Genomic DNA, 25,776 nt, shown 5'->3' with positions numbered 1-25,776 from the left:
AGTAACGTGGAAGGGCGGATGATCTGGTTTCGGCGAGGAGGGTCTGGCCCAGTCAGTGGGTGGTGAGCAACTGCATTGTTGCGCTTGTTGTTGTTGTTTCAATTATTAATCTCTTCTTATGTCAAAATACAAGTTTTAATTAGATTCTCCTCTGCATTCCACCGATGTGGGAAAGGGAGGGGCGGGGGGAAGTTGAGCGGCGACCTGCTTCATCTGCAGCTGAGTTTAAAACCGCAACAGTTACGCCTTCCACATCCTGCTCCGTCCACCCCTAATCCGTCCACCGGCCGCCCGGTGCGCAGGCGGCGGGGCGGGCTGCAGAGGCGGGCCCAGCGCCTCCACCGCCCCCCGTGCCGCCCCCACGGCAGGCGGTGTCTGTGGCCGTGGCCAGGTCGTGCCCGCCATGCTGCCGCCGGCGCTGCTCCGCCGGCCGCTCGCCGCCGCCGCCGGCCTGGCCCTGCCGCGCCCTGGCCCGCAGGTAGCGGCGGGGGGCGGGGCGGGGCGGGGCCATACCCTCTGCGCGGGGTCCGTCGCTGTCGCGACACCGTCTGTGGCGAGCCTGCGCGCGGGCACGGGCGCGCCGAGCGCCGGGCCCTGCCCGGAGTTGTGTGGGATCCTTTGAGATCCGTCCCCTAGTCACGGGATCGATTCTGTTGGAAAAGACTGCTGAGATCAGCGAGTCCAGCCCACTCTCGAACACCACCGCCTTGTGAACCAGACCGTGGCACCAAGTGTCACGTCCAGCCTTTCCTTAAAGACCTCGAGGGACGGCGAGTCCACCACGTCCCTGGGCAGCCCATTCCGATGTCCCATCATCCCATCTGTAAAGAATTTCTTCCTGAGGTCCAGTCTGAACCTTTCCCGCTGTAGCTTGAGACTATGCCCTTTTATCCTGTCACTGTCTTCGGCCTGCAAGAAAATGTCGACCCCCACCTGGTTATGCTCTCCTTTCAGGCAGTTGTAGAGGGTGATAAGGTCACCTCTTTTTCTCCAGGCTAAACACCCCCAGTTCCCTCAGCTCCTCCTCACAGGGCTTGTGCTCCAGACCTTTCACCAGCTCCATTGCCCTTCTCTGGAACAGAAGTCTAAGCAGCAGAAAGCTTCAGGGCCTCTCATTTCCCAAAGAAATCCAGTATGGAATGGGTCGCTCCTGCAGGCTGCATACTCAGGATCCTGCAAAGGTTCATGACAGTCCCAAGGAGCCGTGATTCATGGCAGCTAGTACTGGATGTGTCATGCTGCGAAACGCCATTGAGGAACAAAGCCTTTGATTTTCACCTGTGTATTCAGCGACCGGGAAGTGCAGCCATGTGGGAGGGGCAGGCTCTTCTCCCAGGTAACAAGTGACACAATTAGAGGAAGTGGCCTCAAATTGCCTAAACCAGGAGAGGTTTAGATTGGATATTAGGAAAAATTTATTCACTGAAAGGGTTATAAAGCACTGAAACAGGGGAGTGGTGGAGTCACCCCCCCTGGAAGTATTTGAAAACAGGTAGATCTGTCACTTGAGGATATGGTTTAGTGGTGGACATGGCACATCTGGATTCAAAGTGGATAGGATAATCTTAAAGTAATTTCTAAACATAAACAGTTCTGTTCTGTGGCTTGAGTTGCATGGTGCTCATGCCTGCAGATTCATATGAAATAGGACATGTCCAAAATCCATCCTGTAGCTGCCTCTGTGCAAACATGGCCTAAGGCCAAAGCTGTGTTCTGGCCCTAATTTTTCATGTTTTATTTTGAGAGGTGAGTAGCATGTTCCAGGTTATTGAGGCAGCTGCAAAAGTACACTTAGTCTGGGACTCCCAAAGGGTTTTATCTAATATGAACAGAAAAACTGTTCTTGATCAGCTCTTGGGAAACAGCCAATAAAGGGCTAGGAGGTGGACTTAAGCAATCTTGTGTTGGAATAAATCACTCCTAAGTGTCCGTATCTTTTTCATTTGCCAATAATTTGTAATTTGCTAGTACTGGTATATGATTGTCAGTAGAAAAACATGATGCAGTAAAATGAGTTGGTTGGGTAAGCCCAACACAGGCAGATGTTGGTATTGCTTCCTCTTTGGAATCTCAGCAGCCTTGCTTTTGAATAATGTGTTTAGCCAAATTCATCTTCCTGCTGACTTCCTGAGGAAGAGGTTGAGAAAAGGAAAATCCTGCTTTGTTATGAGCTAATAATTAAACAGTTGAGTGCATAAAAAAAAAGACACATTACAGTCTGTTGCATTGCCAAAATGAGTGGCAGCAAATAATGCATGTTGGAACTACTTCCAAAGAAAAGTCTCAAAAGGTACTTCTTTTGTGGTGGATGTCATGAAGTAAGTACCCCGTGCCCAACCTGTAGTAACAGATACTTCTGTAGTATTGCATTAATTAAAAAAAATTAGACAGAATACAACTTTCTGGCTTGAGAATTATTTTTACTATTTTTTCTTACTATTTTATTTCAGGTACGCCTTGCTACAGGGCCCAGACAAAATAATGGCATTTTCTATGAAATTCGCACATATGATATTAAGCCAGCGAAGATGAAGGATTTTTGAAAATGGTCAACAAGTACTTTCACTTTCGCACAGCTCACTCGGAGCTGGTGGGATTCTGGTACTCAGAGCTGGGAGCGATGAACAAGGTGTTCCACATTTGGAAGTACGGTACGGTCAGCATCCCTTCACACTGCTCTGCTTTCTCTGTGTCCCCTGTCTCCTAGGCAAGAAGGTGAGGGGAGTGCTTACCTGGCTTTTATTTGTTGCTCTCATTGTAAGGAGGTGTCCCCAAAACATTGCTCCTGTATTGCTTAGTGACAAGAATACTTCAGAGCATGTCAGGACAATGTTGATGGGTTGGGATGAGAAAGTTACAAGTGTTCTTGAACAGCAGTCTCTGTTCAAAACAGGTATAATAGAGGAACTGTGGCAGAGTGTTTAATTCATGGTAAATATTTTTAACTTAGGGTCAGTTCCACAAATGTCTTGAAACTTTCAAAATGAATGGAAAAAAGGAAATACACACACATATGCAGTCTCTGTATGTTTATACATATGTATAATTGTTCTTGTATTTTAGCTCAGAGTACCAGTCACTCCCATAAAAAAATTAGCATGCACTTTGCATGCTTAAACTCTTTGTGCAGTGGGCCTGTACTGAGTTAGGAAGCTACTCCACCAGGTCTGACTTCTCAGGCATGTAGAGTGTTTTTGTTGCAAGTTTAACCTTGCTAGCAATATGGTTTTTGCAGTATGATCAACTCTATCTTGTTGGAGTTGATGCTGACATGGAAGGTGCAGGTAAGACAAAAAAAGCTACTATTATGCTAAAAAACAGGTGTGCTGGCTGTGCTTTTTGTGGAGCCCAAGGGAAGTGATACTTGTGTTATAGAGAAGTGGGAAGGCACACTGGTATAATTCCCCTTGAACACCTGCAGTCCAGGTGTATCTACATGTTGAGACAGTGTGCTCATGGAAATCCAGTGTGGTCACAGTACCTGTTTAGATTAAAGGATCACTCATTTTGTTTTGGAGGGATGAATCGTGGAATCAGAATTGTTTGGTTCCTCTCAACTACATTTCTCAGGGCCACATCCAGCCTGGCCTCTAACGCTTCCAGGGATTGGGCATCCACAGCTTCTCTGAGCAATATGCTCCAACGTCTCAGCATTCTCACAGTTAAGAATTTATTCATTATATCTAATCTAAATCTTGCTCCATCCCAGGCAGTATTTAAAGCCTGGCTGGATGCAGCTCTGTGTGGCAGATGTCCCTGCACATGGCTGGGGGGTTGAAACTAGGTAATGTTTAGAGGTCCCTTCCAATCCAAACCATCCTGTGATTCTAAATCTACCCTTTGTCAGTTTAATGACATTCCGTCTTGTCCTATCACTACATGCCCTTATAAGAAGTGCCTCTCTAGCTCTCTTACAGGCTCACTTTAGCTGCTGGAATGCTCTTGTAAGGTCTCCCTGGAGACTTCTTCAGGCTGAATAGGCTAAATTCTTCCAGCCTGTCTTCATAGGAGAGATGCTTGAGCACTTGTATCATCTTTGTCACCTCCTCTGATGTCAGTCATTCTTCTCTCATCCACCAAAGCTGCAACTCTGTCACAGAAGGTGATAATTAGTCAGGCACAATTTGCCCTTAGTGAAGCCATGTTGGCTGTTGTCAAACACCTCATGGCCTTCCATGAGCCTTGGCATAGTTTTCATGAGGATCGGCACCTTGATCTTGCCAGGCAGAGGTGAGACTGACCAAGCTGTAGTTATGCAGTTCTTCTTCTGTTCCTTTTTAAAAATGAGCTACTATAACTTCTCAAATACAATGAATTGTGGCTTAGCCTGACAGTTTCTGACAGTCTGACAGTTTCCTTAGGTCCCATGAATATATCTCATTGAGTCCCATTGATTTGTGCACCTTCACTTCTCTTGGGTGGTCTCAGACCTCGACTTTTCCTACAGCAGCTGGTTCTTCATTCTCACAGTCCCTGCCTTTGCTTTCTGTGACTTGTGTGGTCTGGCTGGAGCACTTGCCAGTGCAGACCAAGGCAAAAAAGAACATTGAGTACCTCAACATTTTTCATGACCTGGGCAGCCATGTCTTTCTTTTCCTTAAGAGAGGACCATTCATTTGTCAATATTTTGAGTTCACTTGCATTTATAAATTGTTCTGCTTCTCAGAACATTTTAGTCTTGGCTATTGCTACTATCTCTAAATTAAAAAAAAAAAAAAATCTATGGGAAACCTTTAAAATGCAAAACTAAGGAAAAAGCTATACCTTTTGTTTCCTAACAGTGTTCTACATGTCTAATTATGGTGGTTCCTCTCCCCACACTGAGACCACACTATGATCTGAGAAATGAACAAACTTTACAACATCCTTCCTCCTTGATTCATCAGATCCCTGTTTACATAATTTCTATATTTACCTCTTAGTCCCAAGATACTGATATTTCTCAAAGTTCTTCCTATTTTCAGATGCTGATTTTTCTTTTGTAATATTGGGGGCTGTCTGCATAAATATATTGCTTAAGATGCCACTGCAGCCTAAGCAGTTGAAATTCACACTCTTAATTATGTTGATTTGTTTTCCAGTAAGAAAAAAAAAAAAAAAGAAATGGTTTAGCTTTTGGGCATTTAACATCTTTTTATGTAACTGAACACACAAACATTAATTCTACACTTTTACTGTCACTTTATATAAGCCAAAGCATATTTATTACTTTTTTTCTTGGTAGGCTATTACTTCTCCTGATTTTTTTTCCACTTCATTTCCATATCCACTGTGCTTTCTCCAAATCTTATCCTTGGTAACTGTAGCCACATGCAGTAGTCCCTGAAATTGCTATGTGTAAATCTTTTTAAACAGTAAAATTGCTTAACTTATTTTAACTCTTTTGTAAACTTTCTTGGAAATTTTCATTTGACTTGAATCCATTTTAATCTGAGAGCTAAAGCAGATTTTAAAGAAAGTTTTGCAGAATTTAAAGGAAATTTACCACATCTGCTTTGAACTAATATGATGTCTAAAAATACTAGTTTCAAAATTAGAAAAGTGTAGTTTGCAGTTACATATTTTGATTGAGTCTGATGTGGCATCATGTGCATTTTTTCATGGTTTGTTTTTTTTTTCTCCTTTCCTTACAGATAATTTTGCCCACAGAACAGCAGTCCGGCATGCACTAGCAAATGACAAAGACTGGCAGGGAAAATTCATCTCTGTGGCTCTCCCCTTGGTAGAGAAGCAGCACAATGAAGTTGTTTATCTGGTGCCCTGGTGTCAGCTCGGGAAGCCTTCAAAGAAAGGGGGTGAGCTTATCCTTTCTTTTGCTGATTAAAGTTACCGACACTAACAAAAAATGGCTTAAAGTTTAAACCAGGTATTGCATAGTTTTATGACCCTTCACGTAACAAATGTACGTACATGCACCCATGTGGAAAAGGTGATATAACACAGTGAGGCACAGAGTTTTTCAAAAGGATTTTACACTAACATACATCAATAACTGACTAAAGCACTGGTCATCAAGGTTGTTAATGATCAGGATTGTGACTTGTTAAATGAATATGCAAAACGGCAGTGCCATAGTAGTGGTCAGAGCAGTCATCCCAGACTTGCTTTGTCTATCCATCAGTGAGAGGGCATTTCCTGGATAATCATTGTTCTCTTTCACAGAGATTTTTCTCTTACCAATTTACTTTGATGTTACTGCTTCTTTCGCATAAAGTTTATAAGATTCCCTACTTTTTTAAAGATACATGAAAGTCAAACATGAGAATCTGCTCCTTGATCTTGCCAGCTACAGAGGTGAGACTGAGGGAGCTGTAGTTCTGCAGTTCTTCCTTATGCCCCTTTTTGTAACAGTCATAGGTTAGGTGTACAAGTCATGTCTCTTTGTATTTTAATTCTCTCTGTAGCAAATTTCATGTTAGTAATACTGACTACCAATGTTCCCCAATTTATGAACATTGGCAGGCTTTCTTGCATGAAGTGAGAGGGAACAGACTTTGCTTCAGCCCTCAGCACATGTATAACTACAGTAATCTTTGTTCTTTATTTCCTTTATTCGAGATTCGGCATTTTATGCTGCTGCTGTTGAATTTGAAAGCAGTCCAGTCTTCTCTAAAATCTGGAGAGATGACTTCAAACACTATTGTAGTTTATCTCCAGCCCATTGGAGAGTGACACCAAACACTGCCAAGTAGCAAGTGTCTGGCTTTCTATTACTGTGTCAACAATTGTGATCTGAAGTAACTACCTGAACAGAAAGAAGACAAGTAACTTTTAGCAGGACTGGAGTTTTTTTTGCAAATTATGCCATTTCTCTACAAATAAGGGAGATTGCTTGGCACAGCAGAGGTGCTAAACTAGTCCTGCTTTGTTGGTTATGCTGTCAGATCTTACTGTGACCAACTGCCAGGAGTCAAAGGAGTTTGTAATGTCATAAACCACTTCAATACCAGAAAACATCTCCTATCTTAGGAAAGACATCCAGCATTGCTCAAGGAGGCACCCAAATTCCTCAAACAAGCATGACCACTTATGGCAAAGTAGTCTGAATATCCCAAAGTCTCCATGCAGCATTGAATATTACAAAGTTGGGCTTTGTGTGAAGCATTCTGTTCTTCAGGGCCCTGGTACTTAGATTTACACTTGAACTAACTGCTCTTAGTGAACAGTTGCCTCTGGAAGGTGTGAGTTCTTGTGCATGTTGGGAGGAAGGGGCAGTTTCCTGCTGTCCTCAAATGACAGGGAAACGTCATATTGGTCTCACAGCAAATACACTGTGGCCATGAGACATGGTTCAAGATCTGGAGTATTAATTTGTATTTCCTTCCTTGTGGTAGTGTTTGCCTTTTCTTCTAGGTGTATATGAATGGGTTACTTTCCAGATGAAGCCTGGTGGGCCAACATTGTGGGGTGAAGCATTTCGAGCTGCAATCAATGCTCACATCAACACAGGATATACCAAGCTGATCGGTGTTTTCCACACAGAATATGGATTATTTAACACAAGTACTCATCAATTTCTGATTCAGACTTTGGCATAGGAAGGGGCAGAGGCAGAGGGGCAAGCCACCATCCTGGATCAGGGTTGGCCAGCTTGCTGAAAATGTTGGTGTGGATCACTGAAGTCCTGTAAACAGTCCTTGAACCCAGCTTTGTGTATTGGGTTATAGACTTAAGCCAGTTGCCCCATTCTTAAAAGACTTTAAGGTCTGATATTAAACCATGCAATGGCTCAGTAAAAGATCATCCCACCACTAGCATGCCTGGAGAATTATTTCTGATAATTGCAAAGCATGTTACAGATGAAGGCAGATTGCTAGGACTTAAGAGTACGTGTTGTATTGCAGCATAGTAGTGCTGAATTTATTTATACTTTCTCAGTCCATGTGTTGTGGTGGAATGAGAGCCCAGATCACCGGGCAGCAGGAAGACACAGTGCCCATGAAGATGCCAGAGTTGTAGCAGCTGGTAAGACATGATGAATCTAGAGAATTCACTTGTGTTACCTGCATGCATGCTGAGAAAAGTATTGCTTTTCATTGGAATGCTGTCTTAATTAAAAACATATTTAATTTTAGTGTGTGACAGTGTCAGATTCCTGGAGTCCCAGCAAAATGTGCTTCTGATTCCTCTGCAATGCTCACCGCTGAAGTAACCTTCTTCTAAAGGGTGTAACTGATGGCAGAAGAGACAAGATGGAAATGCTGTCAGTCAGTGACATACCCTTATGAGATGAGCTGTTCTTCAGTTGACAAAAAATGGATGCAAAATGCCGATCCACTAGCAGTATAAATCAGCACTCTGATACCAATTGTTAAAAATAAGTTTATGGTGATGTTCCTACATCTCCAGGACAAAGAACTTGAGCCATATCATGACACAAACCATGCTTCGCCAACCTCCTATTTTAATCCTTAAGTTCTTCATAATTTTTTGCATAGCTAGATCACTTACCGAACTGAGAAAGTTGTGCTCTTGTCCAACATTCCAGCCAGGGATGGTATCATTTTTATGACATACTTTGATGCCTCTTATAATTATCACATCTTAGTTATTCCATACAGTTTTAAGAAGGAAAGCTCCCACATATATCTTACCCAATTATGTTTTAATCAGTCTTCTCACCAGCATGCTTTATATAAATTCTGAGCAATGTACAACATCAGTGTTGCTGGAATTGCACTTAAGTGCAACAATGGGGCTGATTAGGTAGTGTATCCTAATGAGCTCTGCCATGAGACTTTTTACATAGTAACTTGTTATGGCTCATTTCAGCCTTTTCCTTTTTTGTTCATTAAACACTGCCTCAAAACTGTGAGTTACCCACACAAGCTTTAGCTTGGGTATTTTAATATTTGTTTCGGGTGCTAAAGGTGATTAGGCCTCCTTGTTCAATTGTGTCATCAGACTCAACTGATTTACATGTGCTGTCACCCTTTGAAATACTTTTTGTCAAACCATTGAAAGCTAAATAAATGAGCATAAAGCATTAATTCTTAGTGTTTATGGCTCAAACTCTTACTTTTTTTAAACTATGAAATGATAAATCTCATTCTCCAAGTACAGTACTCATTTTGCAGTATTCATTTTTGGTCAACAACAAATTGCTTTAGAACCAGTAAGCTAGAGTGAATAGCAGTAGGGCAGAGGGCTGAGAAGTCAAACTTCAGTTTTGTATACGGTGGTACAGAGCGCCCTCTTCTGCAATTTATAGGTATTGACTGTAAATTGCAGAGCACTTGGGAGGATTTTCTACATATTAATCATGGATCTGCAATGAGCAATTGAGTACTGAAGTATCTTAGTACAGTTTGCCTAATGATTATTGCTTATTTAAAGTGCCTTAAGATCTTACAGAAAGCACTAAAACGAATTCTAGGCCATTCTGTTTGTGTCCAAGTGGGTGCATGGGATGTGGCTGCTGTAGTTAAGGGAGTATACCAGGTCCCAGCTGCTATATCCACGTCTTCATACACTGCTCCCTCCAACAAAGCCATGTTTAGCATTCTCAGGGTGGAACAAACACTACTTCAGAGACCCCTGTCTTACATTTTACAAATCATCTTTTTAAGGTACAAAGAGCTGATGAACCAGTATATTGTTCAGAACATTGCCTTATAACAGTTCTTTCAAAGGATGATTTTTCTTTACTAACAAAAACATGGGCTGAAAAGTGGGGAGAGAGAGTTAAAAAGACCTTTTTCTAATTTGAATGCAAGAATTGTTTCAGTGAGGGTTTTTGGTTGGTTTGTTGTTTTTTTTTAATTAAAACTATTTTCTGTAACACCAGCACTGAGAGTAAAGAACATTCAAAACGATAGAGGTGTGCTTTATCCTGAGGTGCCAGCTGGACACTAGATCAGAACAGAAAACCCAGGAAATTAAGAGGCCTAGGCAATCATCAACCACATGAAGTTTGAAGTGCCAGATTCTGCACCTGGGGTAGGGCAACCCTGGGTATACAGACAGGGTGGGGAACAAGATGTTAGAAGGTGGCAGAAATGGGCCCTGGGAGGTCCTGGTCGAGGGCAAGTTGAACATGAGTCAGCAGTGCCCTGGCAGCCAGGAGGGCCAGCTTTGTCCTGGGGTGCATCAGGCACAGCATCACCAGCTGGGCAAGAGAGGGGATTGTCCTGCTGTGCTTTGAGCTGGGGCAGCTTTACCTCGAGTGCTAGGGGCAGGTTTGGGTGCCACTGATGCCTTTTGGGACTACCTAAAAAAAGAGGCCAGGCAAAATTAGGGGGAATAAAAAGCAGTTATGTTTATTGAAGGGCCTTCAGATACATTTCAGGCAGATGAAATGTATCTGGTGGCTACTCTCCCAGCCCTGCCCCCAGGGGCTACACCCAAAAATGGATGACAGATCGCAGGGCTTTCATACTTTTGTAAGTTTGGCCCATTTGCAGATTGGGGGTTAATCTTCCAATTACAGGTCTAGGTAATGAAGTCATTTACCCCAGGTTTGCTCCCCCCAACTCACTTTTGTTTACATTTCTTAGGGGCTGAAAGAGTAAGAGGTCCTTGATTTCTAGGCCTGGAGAGGAATTGTTTTGTCTGACCAAAATGACACTCTATATGGAGCTTATACACTAAAGAATTGCAGGATTACAAATATATGAAAAATAAAAAAAGCTAAAAGCCGAAGGCATCATTACAATGCAAAAAAGATATTAAGCCATTAGAGAGGGTGAACAAAGATGGTGAAAGACCCTGAGAGGAAGCTGAACGAGGAGCTGCTGAGGTCCCTGAGTTTGTTCAGCCTGAAGGAGATTGAAGGGAGTCCTCATTGCAGTTACAACTTCCTCCTGAGGGGAAGAGGAGGAGCAGACAGTGATCTTGTCTCTGTCACCCAGTGACAGGACCTCAGGGATGGGCCTGAAGTTGTGTCAGTGGAGGTTTAGGCTGGGTATTAGCAAAAGATTCTTCACCCAGAGGGTGGCACTGGAACAAGCTCTCCATGGAAGTGATCACAGCACCAAGCCTGACAAGAGATCAAGAAGTGTTTGGACAGTGCTCTTAGGCATATGGTGTGATTCTTAGGGATGATGTTGTACAGGGCTAGGAACGGGACCTGATGATCCTTTAGGGTCTCTTCCAACTCAGTATATTCTGTGATTCTGTGAAATTTTAATTCGCTTCTTATCTCAGGATGAGTTTTCCTGATGAGTATAACTTCAGGAGTTGGTTAGATACTGGAACTTGGTTGATGGTGATACTGCAGGCACTAGCAGACAACATTTCAGTATCAGTCTATCCTTGAGCAATCATACTGTTATTCTGCTTTCATTTGTAAACTGCTGTTCAAAGTCAACCGAGTGTATATGGTGTTTTTAGCAAGGAGAAGCAACTTGCATATCTGTAATAAAAATTCAGAAGCAGGTACTTGAGTTGGGGTTTAAACATCCAGAGAAGTTCATTATGCTTTGCAGCTGGATTTGACAGTTAACCAATCACTTGCTAGAGACCTTTCTATTTACTAACTTTAAGTTTAATGTAGCACTTACCTTTATATCTTGCATCTCCTCATTTACCTGAAGATAGTATATCTACTCCATACTTGTTTTTAGAGCTACTGAAATCTCATACAGCAAAGTTAACAACAAAATAAAACCAGGCAAAACTAAAAGCTTCTAGCAGTGCTCCTTGAAATAGCAAATGCAATAATTACACTTGTGAAGACCAATGGTGCTATAACAAGTTTATTTTTTACTTAATACAAGGCAATTAGAGTGCCTTTTAATATTTCACATAACAGATATTAGCAAATACAAATATATATACTTTTTTTTTTGCTTTTAATGAAAATGTCCATTTAAGGATTTAACTTAGAAATTTCAGTTGTGAAATCTCTCTAGATTTTTGCAAAGTTAACAGATATTCCAGTGCAAAAATAGATCCCATTACAGATAGCATAAAGTGCTTGGAACGAAGGACAAACTGTAATTCAGGAGGGAAAGATAAGCACAACAGTGGTTGTTTAACCATGGGGAAAATACAACAACTCCTTACTGAAATACAAATGTACTACAAAGAGGGATGCAACATGTCAATAGTACTGAAGTTCAAAATAAGTTAACACCTCAGTGTAGTTTCATTATCAAAAGTGGTTCATATAATGTGTCTGACTCTAGAGTGATTTTTCCTCAACACGTACTTAAGTAAAACTTTGTGGCTGTCTGAACATATTCCATGACCAATCTTCATGCCAGTGTTGCATTATGCTGTCTGTTCAGTACAAACAATGCAGATCAGAGCTGTCAAGTAGTTTGGTTAATATCCACATTTACTGCAATATTTTGTTCACAGATAGCAGACCCTGTAAGCATGACAGTCATGGGGCAATAGAAATCAAGAATCTTTTTGGTGGGCTAAGGAAAGTGTATTACCATGTGACTGTTGTTTCCTGATACATGAATAATTTAAATGAACAGTTACCAAGAGCAAACCACAGCCCTTTCAGGACCAAATCTGAATCCTCCTAGAATTTGTTCTAGCTCTACATGCACTAGTTTGGTGCAGTGCAAAACGTTAGCCCTTCACTTCAGTGACATAATGCTGATTTGTAATAGCGACTTTTAGCAGTGGCATGCCTCCAGGACATGCTACTTGTTTAATTGATACCGAATACTTGCAGTCTGTTTTGGAGTAGTCATGGTTGTAGCTCTGCTGTTTCTGCACCTGAAAGTCTGGTGTATTCATCACTCTGCAACTCATCCCCATAGAGTGACAATGTCATAAAGGTAATAACAAAGTATGTTTTAAGTGAGGTATACCAATCCCCTTTATACTCCTTTTCTCAATCCCCTTAGCAATGAATTATACAGATAAAAAAAATTAATAAAGTTATGAAAAAAGCACTTCAGCAGAGCTTGTACTAAGCTCTTACTTTACCTGAAGGCAGGACACAGAGGGACAAGGAACTTGGTTTAACTGTGTTTTAAAAATGATGAGTTGGTCAGTGTTACCAAGTATACTTGGAAATATGCAATTAATCTTCTTCAGGCTCATGCCAGCCTTTTTAGTATTTGCTGGGCTGCTACGGTCATTCGCACAAGAAAATGGTCCATGATTGATTCATGGAGTAGCATCAAAACTAGTGCAGAACCTCTGTGGGTAGTTAAGGCAGAGGCATGGCATACAGGAACAGCTCAGGAACTGCAGTTGTGTTCAAACCACATTACTGAACCAATTTTCAAATGTGAAAGCAACAGATGGGGCACTAAAAGCATACTCTCCCATGACTGTTGTACAATGTGAACAAGACTGTTGTTCTTACTGTATAATTTCCCCTCTAACATTAGTCTGGCTTTGTAAAACTTGAAAAAATTGACTATTGACCGTAGCACTATTATCTTGAACTCTTGTTTTTCAGAGGGATTTTTTACTGAAACAGTTGTTTGTCACATGTATAATAAGGGTCTATACTCCAGTTAGGGATCACCTAATGACTGAAACTACACTGCACAACAGAAGCAGAAACTTACACATTAATGTTATACCAGTTTCCAAACAGGTAAATTTTAGGTGAAGTTGTTTGTAGATAGCAGCTGATTGCTAGAATCTGGAACATGGTCAGATCATGAATGCAGCTATCCACCACATGGATATGAAGAGAGCATAGCATTACAGGCATAATGTAAAGAAATATTGTGGCTACAAAGATCAACTGAAAGCATTTCCAATCCCTAATTATGCTACCTACCTATTTAAAGTCATAAATAATACTGTTAAAAAAAAAAAATCTACATCTTGTTTCTAGTTTTATCTGGCAAAGCCAGAAACAGCAACATGCTTGTGCTAAGCAGTAATTCCAGATGTTGGGTACCTTTCTGGTGCAAAGCAGGGGTTAAAGAGCAGATATTACAAATCTGAGTGACAGCTCATGATTTAGAATTTGCTCTTGGCATTAGCAGCTTGTACAACTACTGAGTTTGCTGCTGTGGTCCAAACCCTATGTCTGCTTCTCACCCACTTCTTTCTACTAGACGGTCATGCAGCTGCAACAGTACCTCAGAGGAGCAGGAAAGTACTTAACTGCACAGCCATCTAGTCAGAGAATGTTGTTGATTGTGATGCTGGTGGGACAATCATGCATTTAGAGGATTCACAGTTCTGCGTATCACCACTTGCTGATGAAGCTATGTGGCTATGATGGCCTCTTGTCATCCCACCTGCACACTACTGCTTTGTGGCCTCAGCTTTGTCGCCACTGACCTACATCAGCCTAGAGAAAGCCAGCTTGTCAGGTAAGTTTTTACAACCTAGGGCTACAACACTGGTGGTGACTTTTCTTGCCATGGACTGTTTTTGGTGCATTCATTGCCAGCAATGGATATAGCACCAGCACATTCCCACTCCTGACATGAATGTTCTAAAAACTAAAACATGCACGTCTTAAATATCTGTAAATAACCACTGGCCATGATTTCTCAATGAATTATTTTAGCAACCCTAATAAAAACATACTGTACGGAACAAGTTACAGTATAGTTGAAAGCCCACAGCATCTTGTGGGTGCTTTACCACAGCTTCAGAGTTATACTGTAATGAGCTAAGTTCAAGTCTTTCACTGGAGAACAGTACAAGACGACTCCATGAGGCACTGCCCCTGTAAAGGAATTGTTTTCATTGCATTGAATTGCATTGCATTGAATGGTTATCAGTAGAGTGTCCAGTTGCTTTTCCTCTAGCTTCTTTGGGAGTATCCTATCCCAGGAAAAGGAAGTTTGCATTCGGCTCATCATCTCTTTGACAAAATTGGCTCACACACAACTTTCTTTTACCTTCTCATCTTGCAGGAAGGAGTTAAGGATTGCAATGTCTACCACAGTCTGGTTTTTGTGCAATGACAGGTCCTTAGTATGGTCGTCATCACTTTGGTCCTTAGCAAAATTTACAAAAACCTACAAGAAAAAAGGCCATGTCAAACACCACCATAGTATTTAATGAATTAATGGCATTTTAAGCACTGGATATCCTGAAATAGTTCTGAGATCCAGTACTCTGTTTAAATGCCCTTATAAGATAGGTCAATTAAATTGGAAGATGTACTCCTACCAAAAGAAGCTTTTGGCATCCAGGCTACTAAAAACTTACTTGGTCAAGTGTGGTCTGAGAAACGGAGTAGTCTTCTATGTGGAGTCTCTTCTTGTTATGGGAGAGAATACTGAATATTTTGGCCAGGGAGGATGGTGAAGAGGGAAGTTGGTACTGCAGCATATTCCGATGTTTTTCCTTTAGGACACTTCCAGGGAAGGCATGCCCAAAGAACTCCTCAACAGGCTTTAAGTCTGGGTTTGCCCCTGCAATTCTCACCACTATGGTGTAACCATCTCCAAACCTGCAAACAAAAATGTCAGTACAAGAGTTAAGCACTTCTGAAATACAAGTGATGCTAAAAATCCAGCAGCATTTCCTATAGTCAGAATAGCAATGGGAATAGCATGAGGAACTAAGCCTAACTGTATCTCCCTAAAAGTGCAAACTCTGTGATGTAAGCAAAAAAAAAAAAAAAAAAAAAAAAAGAAAGACACTTACCTGTTTTTTAGGTGCTGGACACTGCCCAGACACCTGAATCGCCCATTGACCATTATTGCCATTCGAGTGCACAGGGCTTCACATTCTTCCATGCTGCAGGCAGAAATAACTTCATTAGTACTGCAAACAGCATTGAAGGGCTGAGCAGAAAGGCTTTAGCATCCATCCCGGGCAGATCTAAAACCCAAAGTATGGCACAAGTGGGCTGCTACTTACCTGTGAGATGTAAGCACCACTGATCTCCCCTCCTTGATTACACTCAGAGCACAGTTCCACAAGAAGCGACGTGCTTTGGGATCCATCCCTGTTGTTGGCTCATCCTGCAAAAGGCGTACAAAAAACAGATTATGCTGCTACATTCTAATGAAAAATACCTCACCTTTGAAATCACCTGTCCATTCCTGATTATGGAAACATTGAAAATAAGCAAGTTTGATTTGTTTTCTAAAATTACAAAGTAATTTGTGCACCACATTTTTAATTAGTCTTCATTTCAATATGTTTTTCTATTTTTCAAGAAAAATATTGATGAGCAAAGGTTGCGGACTCACCAGGAACACCACAGGTGGCCCTCCAATGAGAGCAATGGCTGTGGAAAGCTTGCGTCTGTTCCCTCCACTGTAATTTCCAGCGTATTTTTCTCCATATTTCACAAGGCCCAGTTTCCGAATTGCCCACTCACCAACCTATGACAGACAGCACAACACCAATAAGCATAGCAACATCTGCACAAAGACATTTTTCTTACAAGCTTTGGTTTCAAAAGCAGCTTTCAGAAGGGCCATTCATCTGAGGATCTAATGGCACGGATGTGGGTTTTGAAACACCCTGTGCACCTCTGGATCAGGATATATGTAACCCTGTCCCCCAGGAGGCCTAAAAAAATCAAATGGCTGCAGCTTATCAGCTGGTGGACATGAATTCAACGTCAGCTGAGCCACATTAACCAACAGTCTTGTGCTCTTAGCAGCACCAGCTTCAGTGAGCTTTCCTATTACTGTGGGCTTACAGTAATAGGGATATGGACACTACTGACCCACAGCCCTCACACCGTGGTGCATCTTAGCCCTTTGGATAGATGGAATTTCGTTCGTTGTTTAGAAGTGTCCCTAATGGTGCCAACTGGCAGGCATTATTGCCCTGCAGTGTGTTATGGGGAAGAGATTCAGCTAGTACTCTAATCACACCCAGAACTGAGTCCCTTTTTATATGGAGCTGGTGAGAACATCACATGGCAGCAATCTTAGAAGGAGATTTCAGTTTCCACCCATCACATCTACCCTCACAGAGGATTCAAGCTACTTGGACATAGCCTAGGTATCATTTACCTAGAACACTCAGGTGTCATACAGTAAATACTCAATTCCATGAAACAGAACTGAGAAGGGTGCTGCTGTCATCAACTGCCTAAAGACTGTTACTGTAACCTCACATCTGAATGCTGAAATAGCAGCACTTTAATGCTGTAGAGTGTTTGTTTCTGGGGACTTTAAAGAATTAACACTTGACAGTGAGTGAACTTTTGCGTGACCTGCAGCTCCACAGCCCTTAAATTCTTAAAGGAAGAAAGTTGTTCAGTAGAGAAGAGCATTCACTATGAGAACACAGGACCCAAATTATCTGTCCTTCCATTTAGTACATTTTTCCAGGCAACACCAGAAAAACAGGAGACCTCTTGGGTTTCCCTGAAGGAAAGGGGGACCGATTTCACCATACAGTATCTTCTAAACAGCTTCACATCATGGCATTACATGAGTTGCAGGGAGGGTGCATGCAAGCAAGAACTTGCAAGTTGGTCACTGGGGTGGGTCCTGTGGTGTTTCATTTACCTTGCAGACTTCTTTCTCTGGAACACCTCTCAGAAGTGCAAAGAACTCCAAGTGCTCTCGCCCTGTCAGCAATTCATTAACAGCATCAAACTGTGGGCAGTAGCCCATGTTCTGATGGACTTCTTGGATGTTGGACAAGATACTGTAAAAGAAAAAAGCCTTTGTTAGGATTTCATGAGCATATTTTAGATGTTAAAACAGTGTGAAACAGTGTTTTTGGAATTACTGAACTAACAAAAATACAGGATCATAGAAGTCCATTTTGATCAAGTTACTTTTTATCTCTCTCCCTTTTCCCCTCCTTTTTATTAAAAAATTATATTTAAACTTGGAAGAGCTGCTACAGAAATGACTACCAGACTAAATCAACTTTCCTAAGCCACTGATGTACTTTACCAGACTCAAACAAGGGCTGAAACAGATGCCAGGAGTTGTAAACAGGAAAAGTGGAAGAGAATTTTGATGTTTTGAGAGTTTTGAAAAAAAGCTGTTAAAACTAGAGGAGAAAGCAGAGAAAATATGCAGTCTTTCACCTGTTTCCTTTGAGGAAAGCTTCTCCTCCAGTCACATCTGTATCACCAGTTAGCATCTTAAAAGTGGATGACTTGCCAGCACCATTTACTCCCAGGAGTCCAAAGCACTGGGGATATAAATGAGCACAGTGTATTTGAGAACAAGATCCAACTGCATCATTTTCAGCACTGGTAAGATGGGAAGAAGCAAACTTGACCCTCAGGACAGCTAGAGTCCTGAGGACAGTCCTCAGGACAGCTTAAGTCCATTTTTAGAAAAAAAAAAACAAAACAAACTTCTGGGCTTTTATTTAGGCTGGGAAGATGAACCAGCTGTGATGTCACCTTGATACACTGTCACTGCAGTTCATCTGTGCCAAACCTTGCATACTGGAGTTTGGCTTCTGGTCCCAGACACTGAGAGTTAAGTATCTTCTTCAAAGGCAGAGACACACAGAACCAGAAACTGCTTCAGCTTCTACTTTCCTTTGGTGCAATTTGAACATTTATCTGGTTTTGATCTTACTCTACCCTGTCTTGTGGCTCCTAAATACTGCAGTAATAGCAAAACAATGCATTTAACAAATAAGCTTACCTCTCCAGGGGGGATTCCAACACAGATCCTATCAACTGCTGGCTTTCTCTTCATTCTGTAAATCTGAAACGATAAGAAAAAAGAATGAGAATGGTGCTGTCAAAGAATTCTAATCAGAGCTGTACATCTGCAATACTCCCAACTCGATCCAGTTTTGATCCCACTAAATTCCTCTGATAAGGCACAGTGAACTGCATAGTTTTGTGTCAACGAGTACAAATTCAGAAGTTCTGTCACCTTGGTTAGCTCCTTGATTTCCAAAATGTCACTCTGTCCTCCTCCACTTATTATCCTCTGCCTCTCTCTGGTTACATCCTCATCTTCATCATTCACAGGAGGCAGCTTGGCATAGACAGGCCTGAAGAAAGCAACATGATAAAGCCTTAGCAGAAAATGACATGCCCTATAGGTAATATTTTCCCCATTTCATAGGTGACACCAATGAAAATTTCACCTGCCTGTAGCAGCGCAGTAGAGAGGACAACCTACCTGGGTTTGATGAAGAATCTGTACTGGATGAGCACTGTGATGAGAAAAAACACCACACCTTCTACTGCCATGGCAAAGAGGTTCCTTCCCACCAGGTCCCATGACAGAGGGGATACAAAATGATTCTCTCCTGCCAAAATGAGATTAAAAGCACAATCACTTTTCCAGAGCAAGGGGAGCATGCTAGCGTTTCTTCCAGCAGAGCTCACCAAGTTGGGCACTGGGACAATGGTGATCAGCCAATTGCAGGAGGGAAGGGTTAGACTAGAAATGGGGTCAGCTGTGGCTGCATGCACATTTTTTACTGTAGCAAAGTTGGGACTCAGGCCCAGAGAATTCAGTCTGCCAAAGAGATAGCCCACCTTTCCAAAAGGGTAGTGAAGGGTAGTGAAGATCTGACATCTTCATGCCAGAAAAAAAACCATCCAGCTTTCCAGAACCTCAGTCACTCCTTACACTAGGCCTAATGACATCCATAGAATTGTCTTTATGCATTTTTATTTAATGCTCTTAACTCAAAACACTTTGGATCTATCTACCAGTTTCTCTTAACAAGAGTGGAAGGCTATGACTTGCCATGTTTGTCCAGGTCTGTGCTGCAAATTGTGCACTTTGAGTCCCCGAAAAGTTAGAGGAGCTTGTCTGGAACAGACTCGAGATTTCTCTCTTCCTTTCAGGCCATTGTCTGTGTGAAACACAATTTCACTTACCAAATCTCTCCAGAGCATCAGCCATAGCCTGGTTTTTCACCATGTCAATGAGTCCCCGGCCCAGGCAGAAGTGGGGGAAGATAAGGAAGACAGACTTCAGGATGTCATTGATGTCCTTCAGCTTCTGTTAAGAAAAAATTCAAGCGCCAGTGAGCCAGATGAGCAAAAAGCAACCACCACCTCCCATATTGTCACTAACCCCACCTTCCCTTTCCCAACACTGCAACTCCACAAAAATCTGAGGATTAGAAATCCCGTGATGCAACAAGATACGTTCTCCCAAGAGCCAGGGCCATGGCTACTCTGGACAGTCAGTGTTGCTGTGTTGTTCACAATGCTATTAACACAAGCAAACTGCAATAACTGCAATAATAATAAGGTTTTTCCACACACTCACAGTCTAAAAGGCAGTGTCTGCAAACAATTATATGCAAGAAGGACACTGGCTAAGGACACAGGGAAGTTTAACTTGAACAGACTGGATATGTCAGTGGCTGTAGGGAGTTCCCCCTATCCCGTATTGAAAGCTCTAATACTTGTCCTTTGTTGTCTTCCAGCTGGGCTTAGTCTGTGGATTGAACTGATAGCACTCTGAGTTCCTGTTCTGCCAGGTACTCATCTCTGAGCATGTACTCATTTTTACTGTGCTAGAACAGGCTTTGTCAAAAAAGGAACCATCATCAAGGACTGTGCCCTTATGCCCACAGGAAGAGGTATAATCAACAACTCCCATGGTGTCTCCTGAGGCTTCTCCCACAAGGAACACTTCACATCACTGTGGGTCAAACAGTGCTTGCTAAGACATCTTGTGTTGTCTACAAGCATGAGAGGAACTTGTACCTTCCCCAGGAGGCATCTGGTGTTGAAAAACTGAAGTGCATAAGCTCACCAACATAGCTAGAGCGATATCTACAATATGAGGCAAAAATTTAGGGCAATGAAATGGTTGGGTGATTAAATGGCCTTCGTAGATGGAAAATGCCCTTCATTAAGAACATACAAGAAATTCTATTTGAATGTAAGAAAATTCTGCTTTTTTTTTTACCCTAAGAATGACTGAAAAGTGGAAAAAGTCATCCAGAGAGACTGTGGAGTCTCTCTCTGGAAATGTTAAATCCTAATGGCCCTGAGCAACCTGTTCTTAGCGGTTTGACCTTGCCCCCCCCCCCTCCCCCCACTACGAAAAACCAGGCCAAGCAAACCCAATACACTGCTGTAGCTGATCCTGCTCCAAGGTTGGACTAGACAATCTCAAGAGCTCCTTCCCCACCTTAACAGCTCTGTGAACCTTTCTACAGGGGGCTTTAACGCATTTCCACCAGAACCTGTATTTAAACTGCTGCTGAAGCTAATGTGTACAGGGCCTAGCTTTTCTGGAGATCTGGCTACTAAAGGCACCATGGAACCAACATGGAACAAGACTGTAGCAGCACAAGACAGTGAGGAGCCTCTGGAAAAACATACATTGTTGGTGAAGAGCTCCAGGACAAAGGTGGCCACACTCCCATTGATGCCAATGAAGAGATTCACACTGGTCAGCACAACATAGGCCGTGCTAGGGATTTTGAACACAAAGGAGGCCGGATACATGAGGGGGGTGATGGACCACCTGGCAAGAAAAAAGGTAGCAACATCAGGTAAGAATCGTCCAAGTCTAAGAGCCTTCCCAGTCATCCTCTGATAAGAAATCCCTTACCCATAGAGAAACAGAAGGAGAGCCAGCACAGGCAAGTTGGAGGAGGATACATAGGATTTCTGTTGGAAGCAGATGAAGATGATGACAACTAGTGTGGCCGGAACAATGTAGTTGCACTGGAAGTTGAAAAACATGACTTTAGATTTCTTTCCAGATGACATAAAAAAAAAGGAGAGATGTTTTTCTGCTCTAATCAATAGTTTTCAAAATGTTTCAGTGTTCCCAAAGCTGTTTTCAATGTGAGACTCTTGTCAAAAGTGTCATATGTGTGAACCCGTAATAGAGTACACATGAATTCACATTTCTTGGTCCCTCTAGAAGTAGTCAGACTCTCAGGTTTCAGACACCGCAGGTTGAGAAAACTTGCTTTGGACAGAGCAGAACAAGGGGCTACACAAGCAAACATTTTTGGGCAAGTAATTTAGAGTGACATAATAAATGCTAATGATTGAGCTTATGGTTGTCCTTCCATCCTCTGTTGTATTCCTCGACCCACTGAGATGAAGCACTACCCCATGAGAGTAAACATAAAAGTCATAGTCACATTTGTTATTCACTGAAATAGTGTGGTGCCCACTGGAACAAACTGCACTGTGCACTTCAAAACACCCTGGAAAAACAGAACAGAGGATAGTTTAGCCCAGGCTAAGTCCTTACCATATCCCACACAAAGTTGGCCAGCCAGTAGATCACAGGCTTCACACCACTGATGAACTGCAAGTGTTTAGCCTTGCTGACACGTTCCTGAATAAGGAAAACCACAAAGCTGGCAGGAACAAAGGACATGGCAAAGATCACACAGATGGACACAAGGACATCCACAGAGGTGGTCATCCTGGATAAAAAAAGGAAGAAAGCAAAATGTTTGTATGCTGGTACTGGCTCCTTTGAGAAGGAATGAGACAGCTCATGAAGGGCAAGGCAGAAACTATTTCTTCTTCTGCTGTCATTATTCTGTCCTTATACTCAGAACCCTGAGTAAAGAATTACCCTGCAAGATTCTCTTAACTGCACAGCTCTTCTCCAGCCATATAGCAAAGGGAACATACATAGTCTGTTGGCATCTCAAGCACAGCATCACAACCTGCAGACTGGTTAATAACTTCAGCACAATAGACTGCTTTCCTTATTACCACCATTTTGTTTCCCACATAATACATTTCCTGGGGTTGTTGGGGTTTGTCCATTTTTTGATGTTGTTTCAAAGCTGAGAAGTATCTGCCCATTATCTGCCACTGTTTTGTGGATAGAAGGATATATATGCACACAGATTATAAGTTCTGACTCTGATCGTAGTGGGATTGGAGTAGTCAATGCCTCATTGAACTTAACCCTGTGCATTACTGTGTGCCCCCCAGCTTGAGACAGTGGGCAAAACTCAACAGGACCTGTTAGTGGTTCCTAATGAAATGCTGGGGACAAAAGAATCACCATATTTATGGTGAGACACCTTTCTGAAGGTGGCTAAAAGGGATTTTCTAGAGTTGCAGAAGGTCTGATTCCTGAAAAGGACTTGTTCTTAAGAACTTCAGCTTTCAGAGACTCCTGGACAGAAGAAGTTTGTACAGCAGTGCTGTTCAACAGCAAGTTCTCAGCAGAACAAATTGCCCAGACCAGAGAAAATAAGGCCTGTGTATTAAGAACCTAAATGGCAGAGGCCACTGAGTGGGTCCAAAACCAGTGGGTCCAAAACCTCCCAAGTTGCCTGTTTCCAGTCATCAGCAATGAGTCCAAACCCATCCATATTCATGTCACAACTTACAGAGCTACTTCAGAGAGCTGCTGCTTGGTGAGGTTTAGTGGGTGATTGAAGGCAGTGATCCCATAAACACTGGGATTTTCACCCTGCTGGAGGTTGGCCCGAAGGATGGCATTGTTGATCACATTCAGGAAGGATGCAATGGCATGCCAGCCCTTGTTGTTAAACCACACCTACAAGACACCGCATGAGCATCAGGAAGGCACCAGGTACATCAGCTACCCAAAAGCTTCCTAAGCCCTTCCTAGGCAGAACATCGCTTCCTCTGTTGAGAGCATATTTCTTTCCACATCATTCCAGCTAGCTTGCTGAGGGGCAGAACACACAGTTTAATCAATAAACACAAGAGGCTGCTGGAAGCTATCACCAATCCAGCACTGAACTCTTTTTGGCATTTAGGCCTAGACTCCACAGGAGAAACAAATTTTAAGGAAGCCCACATAAAACTACAAGCTACATTTATTCCACTAGCAAATACAGAGAACTCTGGTCTACAAAGTTTTCCAAGACAAACTGCTGTGACTCCAAGTCACCAGAGCTTCAAATAGCAGACACAGAAATGAGGATTGGTTAATTTACCTTCACATTGTTCTTTGTATCCAGGCCTTTCATGAAACTTGATAAACTGTTGAGAAATCGATCCCCAGAACTCCCCTGCAAACAGCAAAGAGACAGTTACTTCCCCTCTAAGAATACCTTTATTCATGCCCTGGGGTCTAACAGAGACTACACAATGTTTTTCACAGCTCTGACAGCTTTCTGCCAACTCAACAGCCTCTACCCACCAAACTGGAGGTGATAAGAAGGCTGAGTAACTGTGGTTTTCCTTCACCCTTTCCCTTTCTGTAGTCTCACCGGTAAGAAGGATCAGTCTTATGCCTGTTTTTTTCCAGCTAACCATATTAACCAAAGTTGCACGCAACCTTCAGAGACATTGCAGCCTGCAGGCTGACAGTCTCAGAGAAAAACAGTGGCCCAAATTCTCTTCTGAGCCAGGGCAGACTCAGCACAGGAAGGTTCAACTGAGGTTTTGAAGATGGCAGCAACCACTTCTTAATTCCACAAGACAGCCCACCCTGTCCTGCCACAAAACATTCAGATGTCTGCAATCCCCACTGGCTTGCAACTGGTGCTGGGCAGAACCCACATCAGCAACATGGGCTAGATAAGCTTTAGCTGAGCATGTCTTCAAGCCTTCTGCTACTCCCAGACAACAGCCTGGGAGATCTCAGCTCAGAGGTAGTGGGGAGAAGTCAGTGGACACAGCTAACATACACATGCTCCTCATTTTATGGCTTCCAAGTCATCTCCCAAGTAACAAGACTCAGTATTTAGTGCTTCCTGGGTTTATGGGGGAAAACTGCTCACCTGTGCCAGCTCCAAAATTTTCTTCACCTGTTTAATGGCATCAGTGACTTCATGACTTGGAGGAAGCACGAGAGAACTGCTGGCTCCCAAAGAAAAGCCACCATACCTGAAAGTTCAGACAGAAAGTGATGCTAAGACATGACCATTCACTGACCTCCACAAAATGCTACTCCTTATTCCTCTCCATGTCCATGTCTCCTCTTCCTGCAGTACACCCAAGGCTAGCACTTTCCACTCTTACGTGAAGGGAAGACTTTTATTCTCCCACATCGTTGCTTAGCCATGAAGTCTTTGTTTCTGGGGTTAAATACTCATATTGCAATTACTCAGCATGCTGTCCAAAGGCAGCTATTCTCTACTGCAGGCAAAGCAGGATGTCTCCCTGCTACCCTTGCTTGGAAGAATAGCACCTCACAGAATAGAGTACCAGGATGCTGGTCATGCAAATCTTTTCAAGACTGCTCTCTGCATAAGGCAGACATGCTGTCCAGTGCTCTGGGATTGTACCAGTTTATCCTTAAGCATCTTCCTCCAATATCTGGTAATTAAGAGTCCTATAACACAAACTTAAAGCAGGGTGGATGTGTCCTGTTAAATAGTATGGTCAAGGTTTAGTGGACCTATACAAGCTAAGGAAAATGCAGTAACTTACCTGAACTCATTCACCCAGATTTTGTTCTTCAAGCTGCAGAGGGAAAAAAGAGTTGATATACAATACACAGAATCAGAGGAGAGACAGACCTAACAAAGCTGCAGGCACATGGCCGGGAAAAAGAGTGCTATAGCCTCTCACATCTGATATAGCTCCCACCATTCCTCTTCGGTGTAATCCTTAGGCTTCCCCCATAATCTGCCTATGAGGGTCAGCACACAACCACGCACAAAGCAGAAACATCACTTGAGCTGAGGATCAGGGCCATCTGAGGACCTGAGTGGGTCTGGCTCACTACTGAAGAGTTTGGGCTGCCCAGGCTTATTTGCCTGATTTGTGCATCACCCATAGAGCAAGCAGTGTTTGTCGGGGAGGAAAGGGGGAGTGTTCAACAGCTACCTTTTCCCAATGATCTGCGCATAGGTCTTCACCAGGTAGTCTGATATATTGTGGCCTGTCAGATTCTGGAGGATGTCAGCTGTGTCTTGCTCACGCTGGTGTCACCAGTGGAAATACAGATAAATGCTCATCAGAAAACACAGGTTCTGAGTGAAATAATCTTGTACAATGCTGCATGCAAGAATCACACATAGCCACTCTCCTCCTCATGAGCAGTACCACTGCAGTCCTCA

General features: G+C 42.6%; 2 protein-coding genes across 4 annotated transcripts in view; one reads left to right on the top strand and one right to left on the bottom strand.

Annotated features, from left to right (window-relative positions):
* Positions 1-68: 68 nt before the first annotated feature.
* Positions 69-10,161, top strand: NIPSNAP3A (nipsnap homolog 3A). The gene is given in 7 exon segments (XM_054002506.1): positions 69-478; positions 2,451-2,529; positions 2,532-2,651; positions 5,634-5,795; positions 7,354-7,503; positions 7,879-7,965; positions 8,076-10,161. Coding segments are annotated over 7 exon segments (750 nt in total). The 5' UTR covers positions 69-403; the 3' UTR covers positions 8,153-10,161.
* Positions 10,162-10,261: 100 nt separating this feature from the next.
* Positions 10,262-25,776, bottom strand: part of ABCA1 (ATP binding cassette subfamily A member 1) — a 95,442-nt gene continuing 79,927 nt past the window's right edge. For 2 of the 3 annotated variants that reach the window (XM_054002504.1, XM_054002505.1), the window contains exons 32-50: positions 25,544-25,638; positions 25,145-25,177; positions 24,493-24,598; positions 23,704-23,778; positions 23,128-23,297; positions 22,023-22,200; positions 21,366-21,481; positions 21,134-21,278; positions 19,670-19,793; positions 18,960-19,089; positions 18,708-18,828; positions 18,471-18,533; positions 17,897-18,003; positions 17,364-17,505; positions 16,086-16,220; positions 15,751-15,854; positions 15,535-15,627; positions 15,094-15,337; positions 11,681-14,900 (exon numbers count right to left, since the gene is read on the bottom strand). In XM_054002504.1, the coding sequence (XP_053858479.1) occupies positions 14,760-14,900; positions 15,094-15,337; positions 15,535-15,627; positions 15,751-15,854; positions 16,086-16,220; positions 17,364-17,505; positions 17,897-18,003; positions 18,471-18,533; positions 18,708-18,828; positions 18,960-19,089; positions 19,670-19,793; positions 21,134-21,278; positions 21,366-21,481; positions 22,023-22,200; positions 23,128-23,297; positions 23,704-23,778; positions 24,493-24,598; positions 25,145-25,177; positions 25,544-25,638 (2,322 nt within the window). In that variant the 3' untranslated portion in view covers positions 11,681-14,759. Of the gene's footprint in view, positions 11,354-11,680; positions 14,901-15,093; positions 15,338-15,534; positions 15,628-15,750; positions 15,855-16,085; positions 16,221-17,363; positions 17,506-17,896; positions 18,004-18,470; positions 18,534-18,707; positions 18,829-18,959; positions 19,090-19,669; positions 19,794-21,133; positions 21,279-21,365; positions 21,482-22,022; positions 22,201-23,127; positions 23,298-23,703; positions 23,779-24,492; positions 24,599-25,144; positions 25,178-25,543; positions 25,639-25,776 lie in introns of those variants that run through there. The other variant, XM_054002503.1, reaches the window with a different exon arrangement.

The sequence above is a fragment of the Vidua macroura genome, chromosome Z (assembly GCF_024509145.1).
Source record: "Vidua macroura isolate BioBank_ID:100142 chromosome Z, ASM2450914v1, whole genome shotgun sequence".
Taxonomy (NCBI): Eukaryota; Metazoa; Chordata; class Aves; order Passeriformes; family Viduidae; genus Vidua; species Vidua macroura.
The sequence above is the reverse complement of the archived record's forward strand: the minus strand, read 5'-3'. Positions and strand labels throughout refer to the sequence as shown.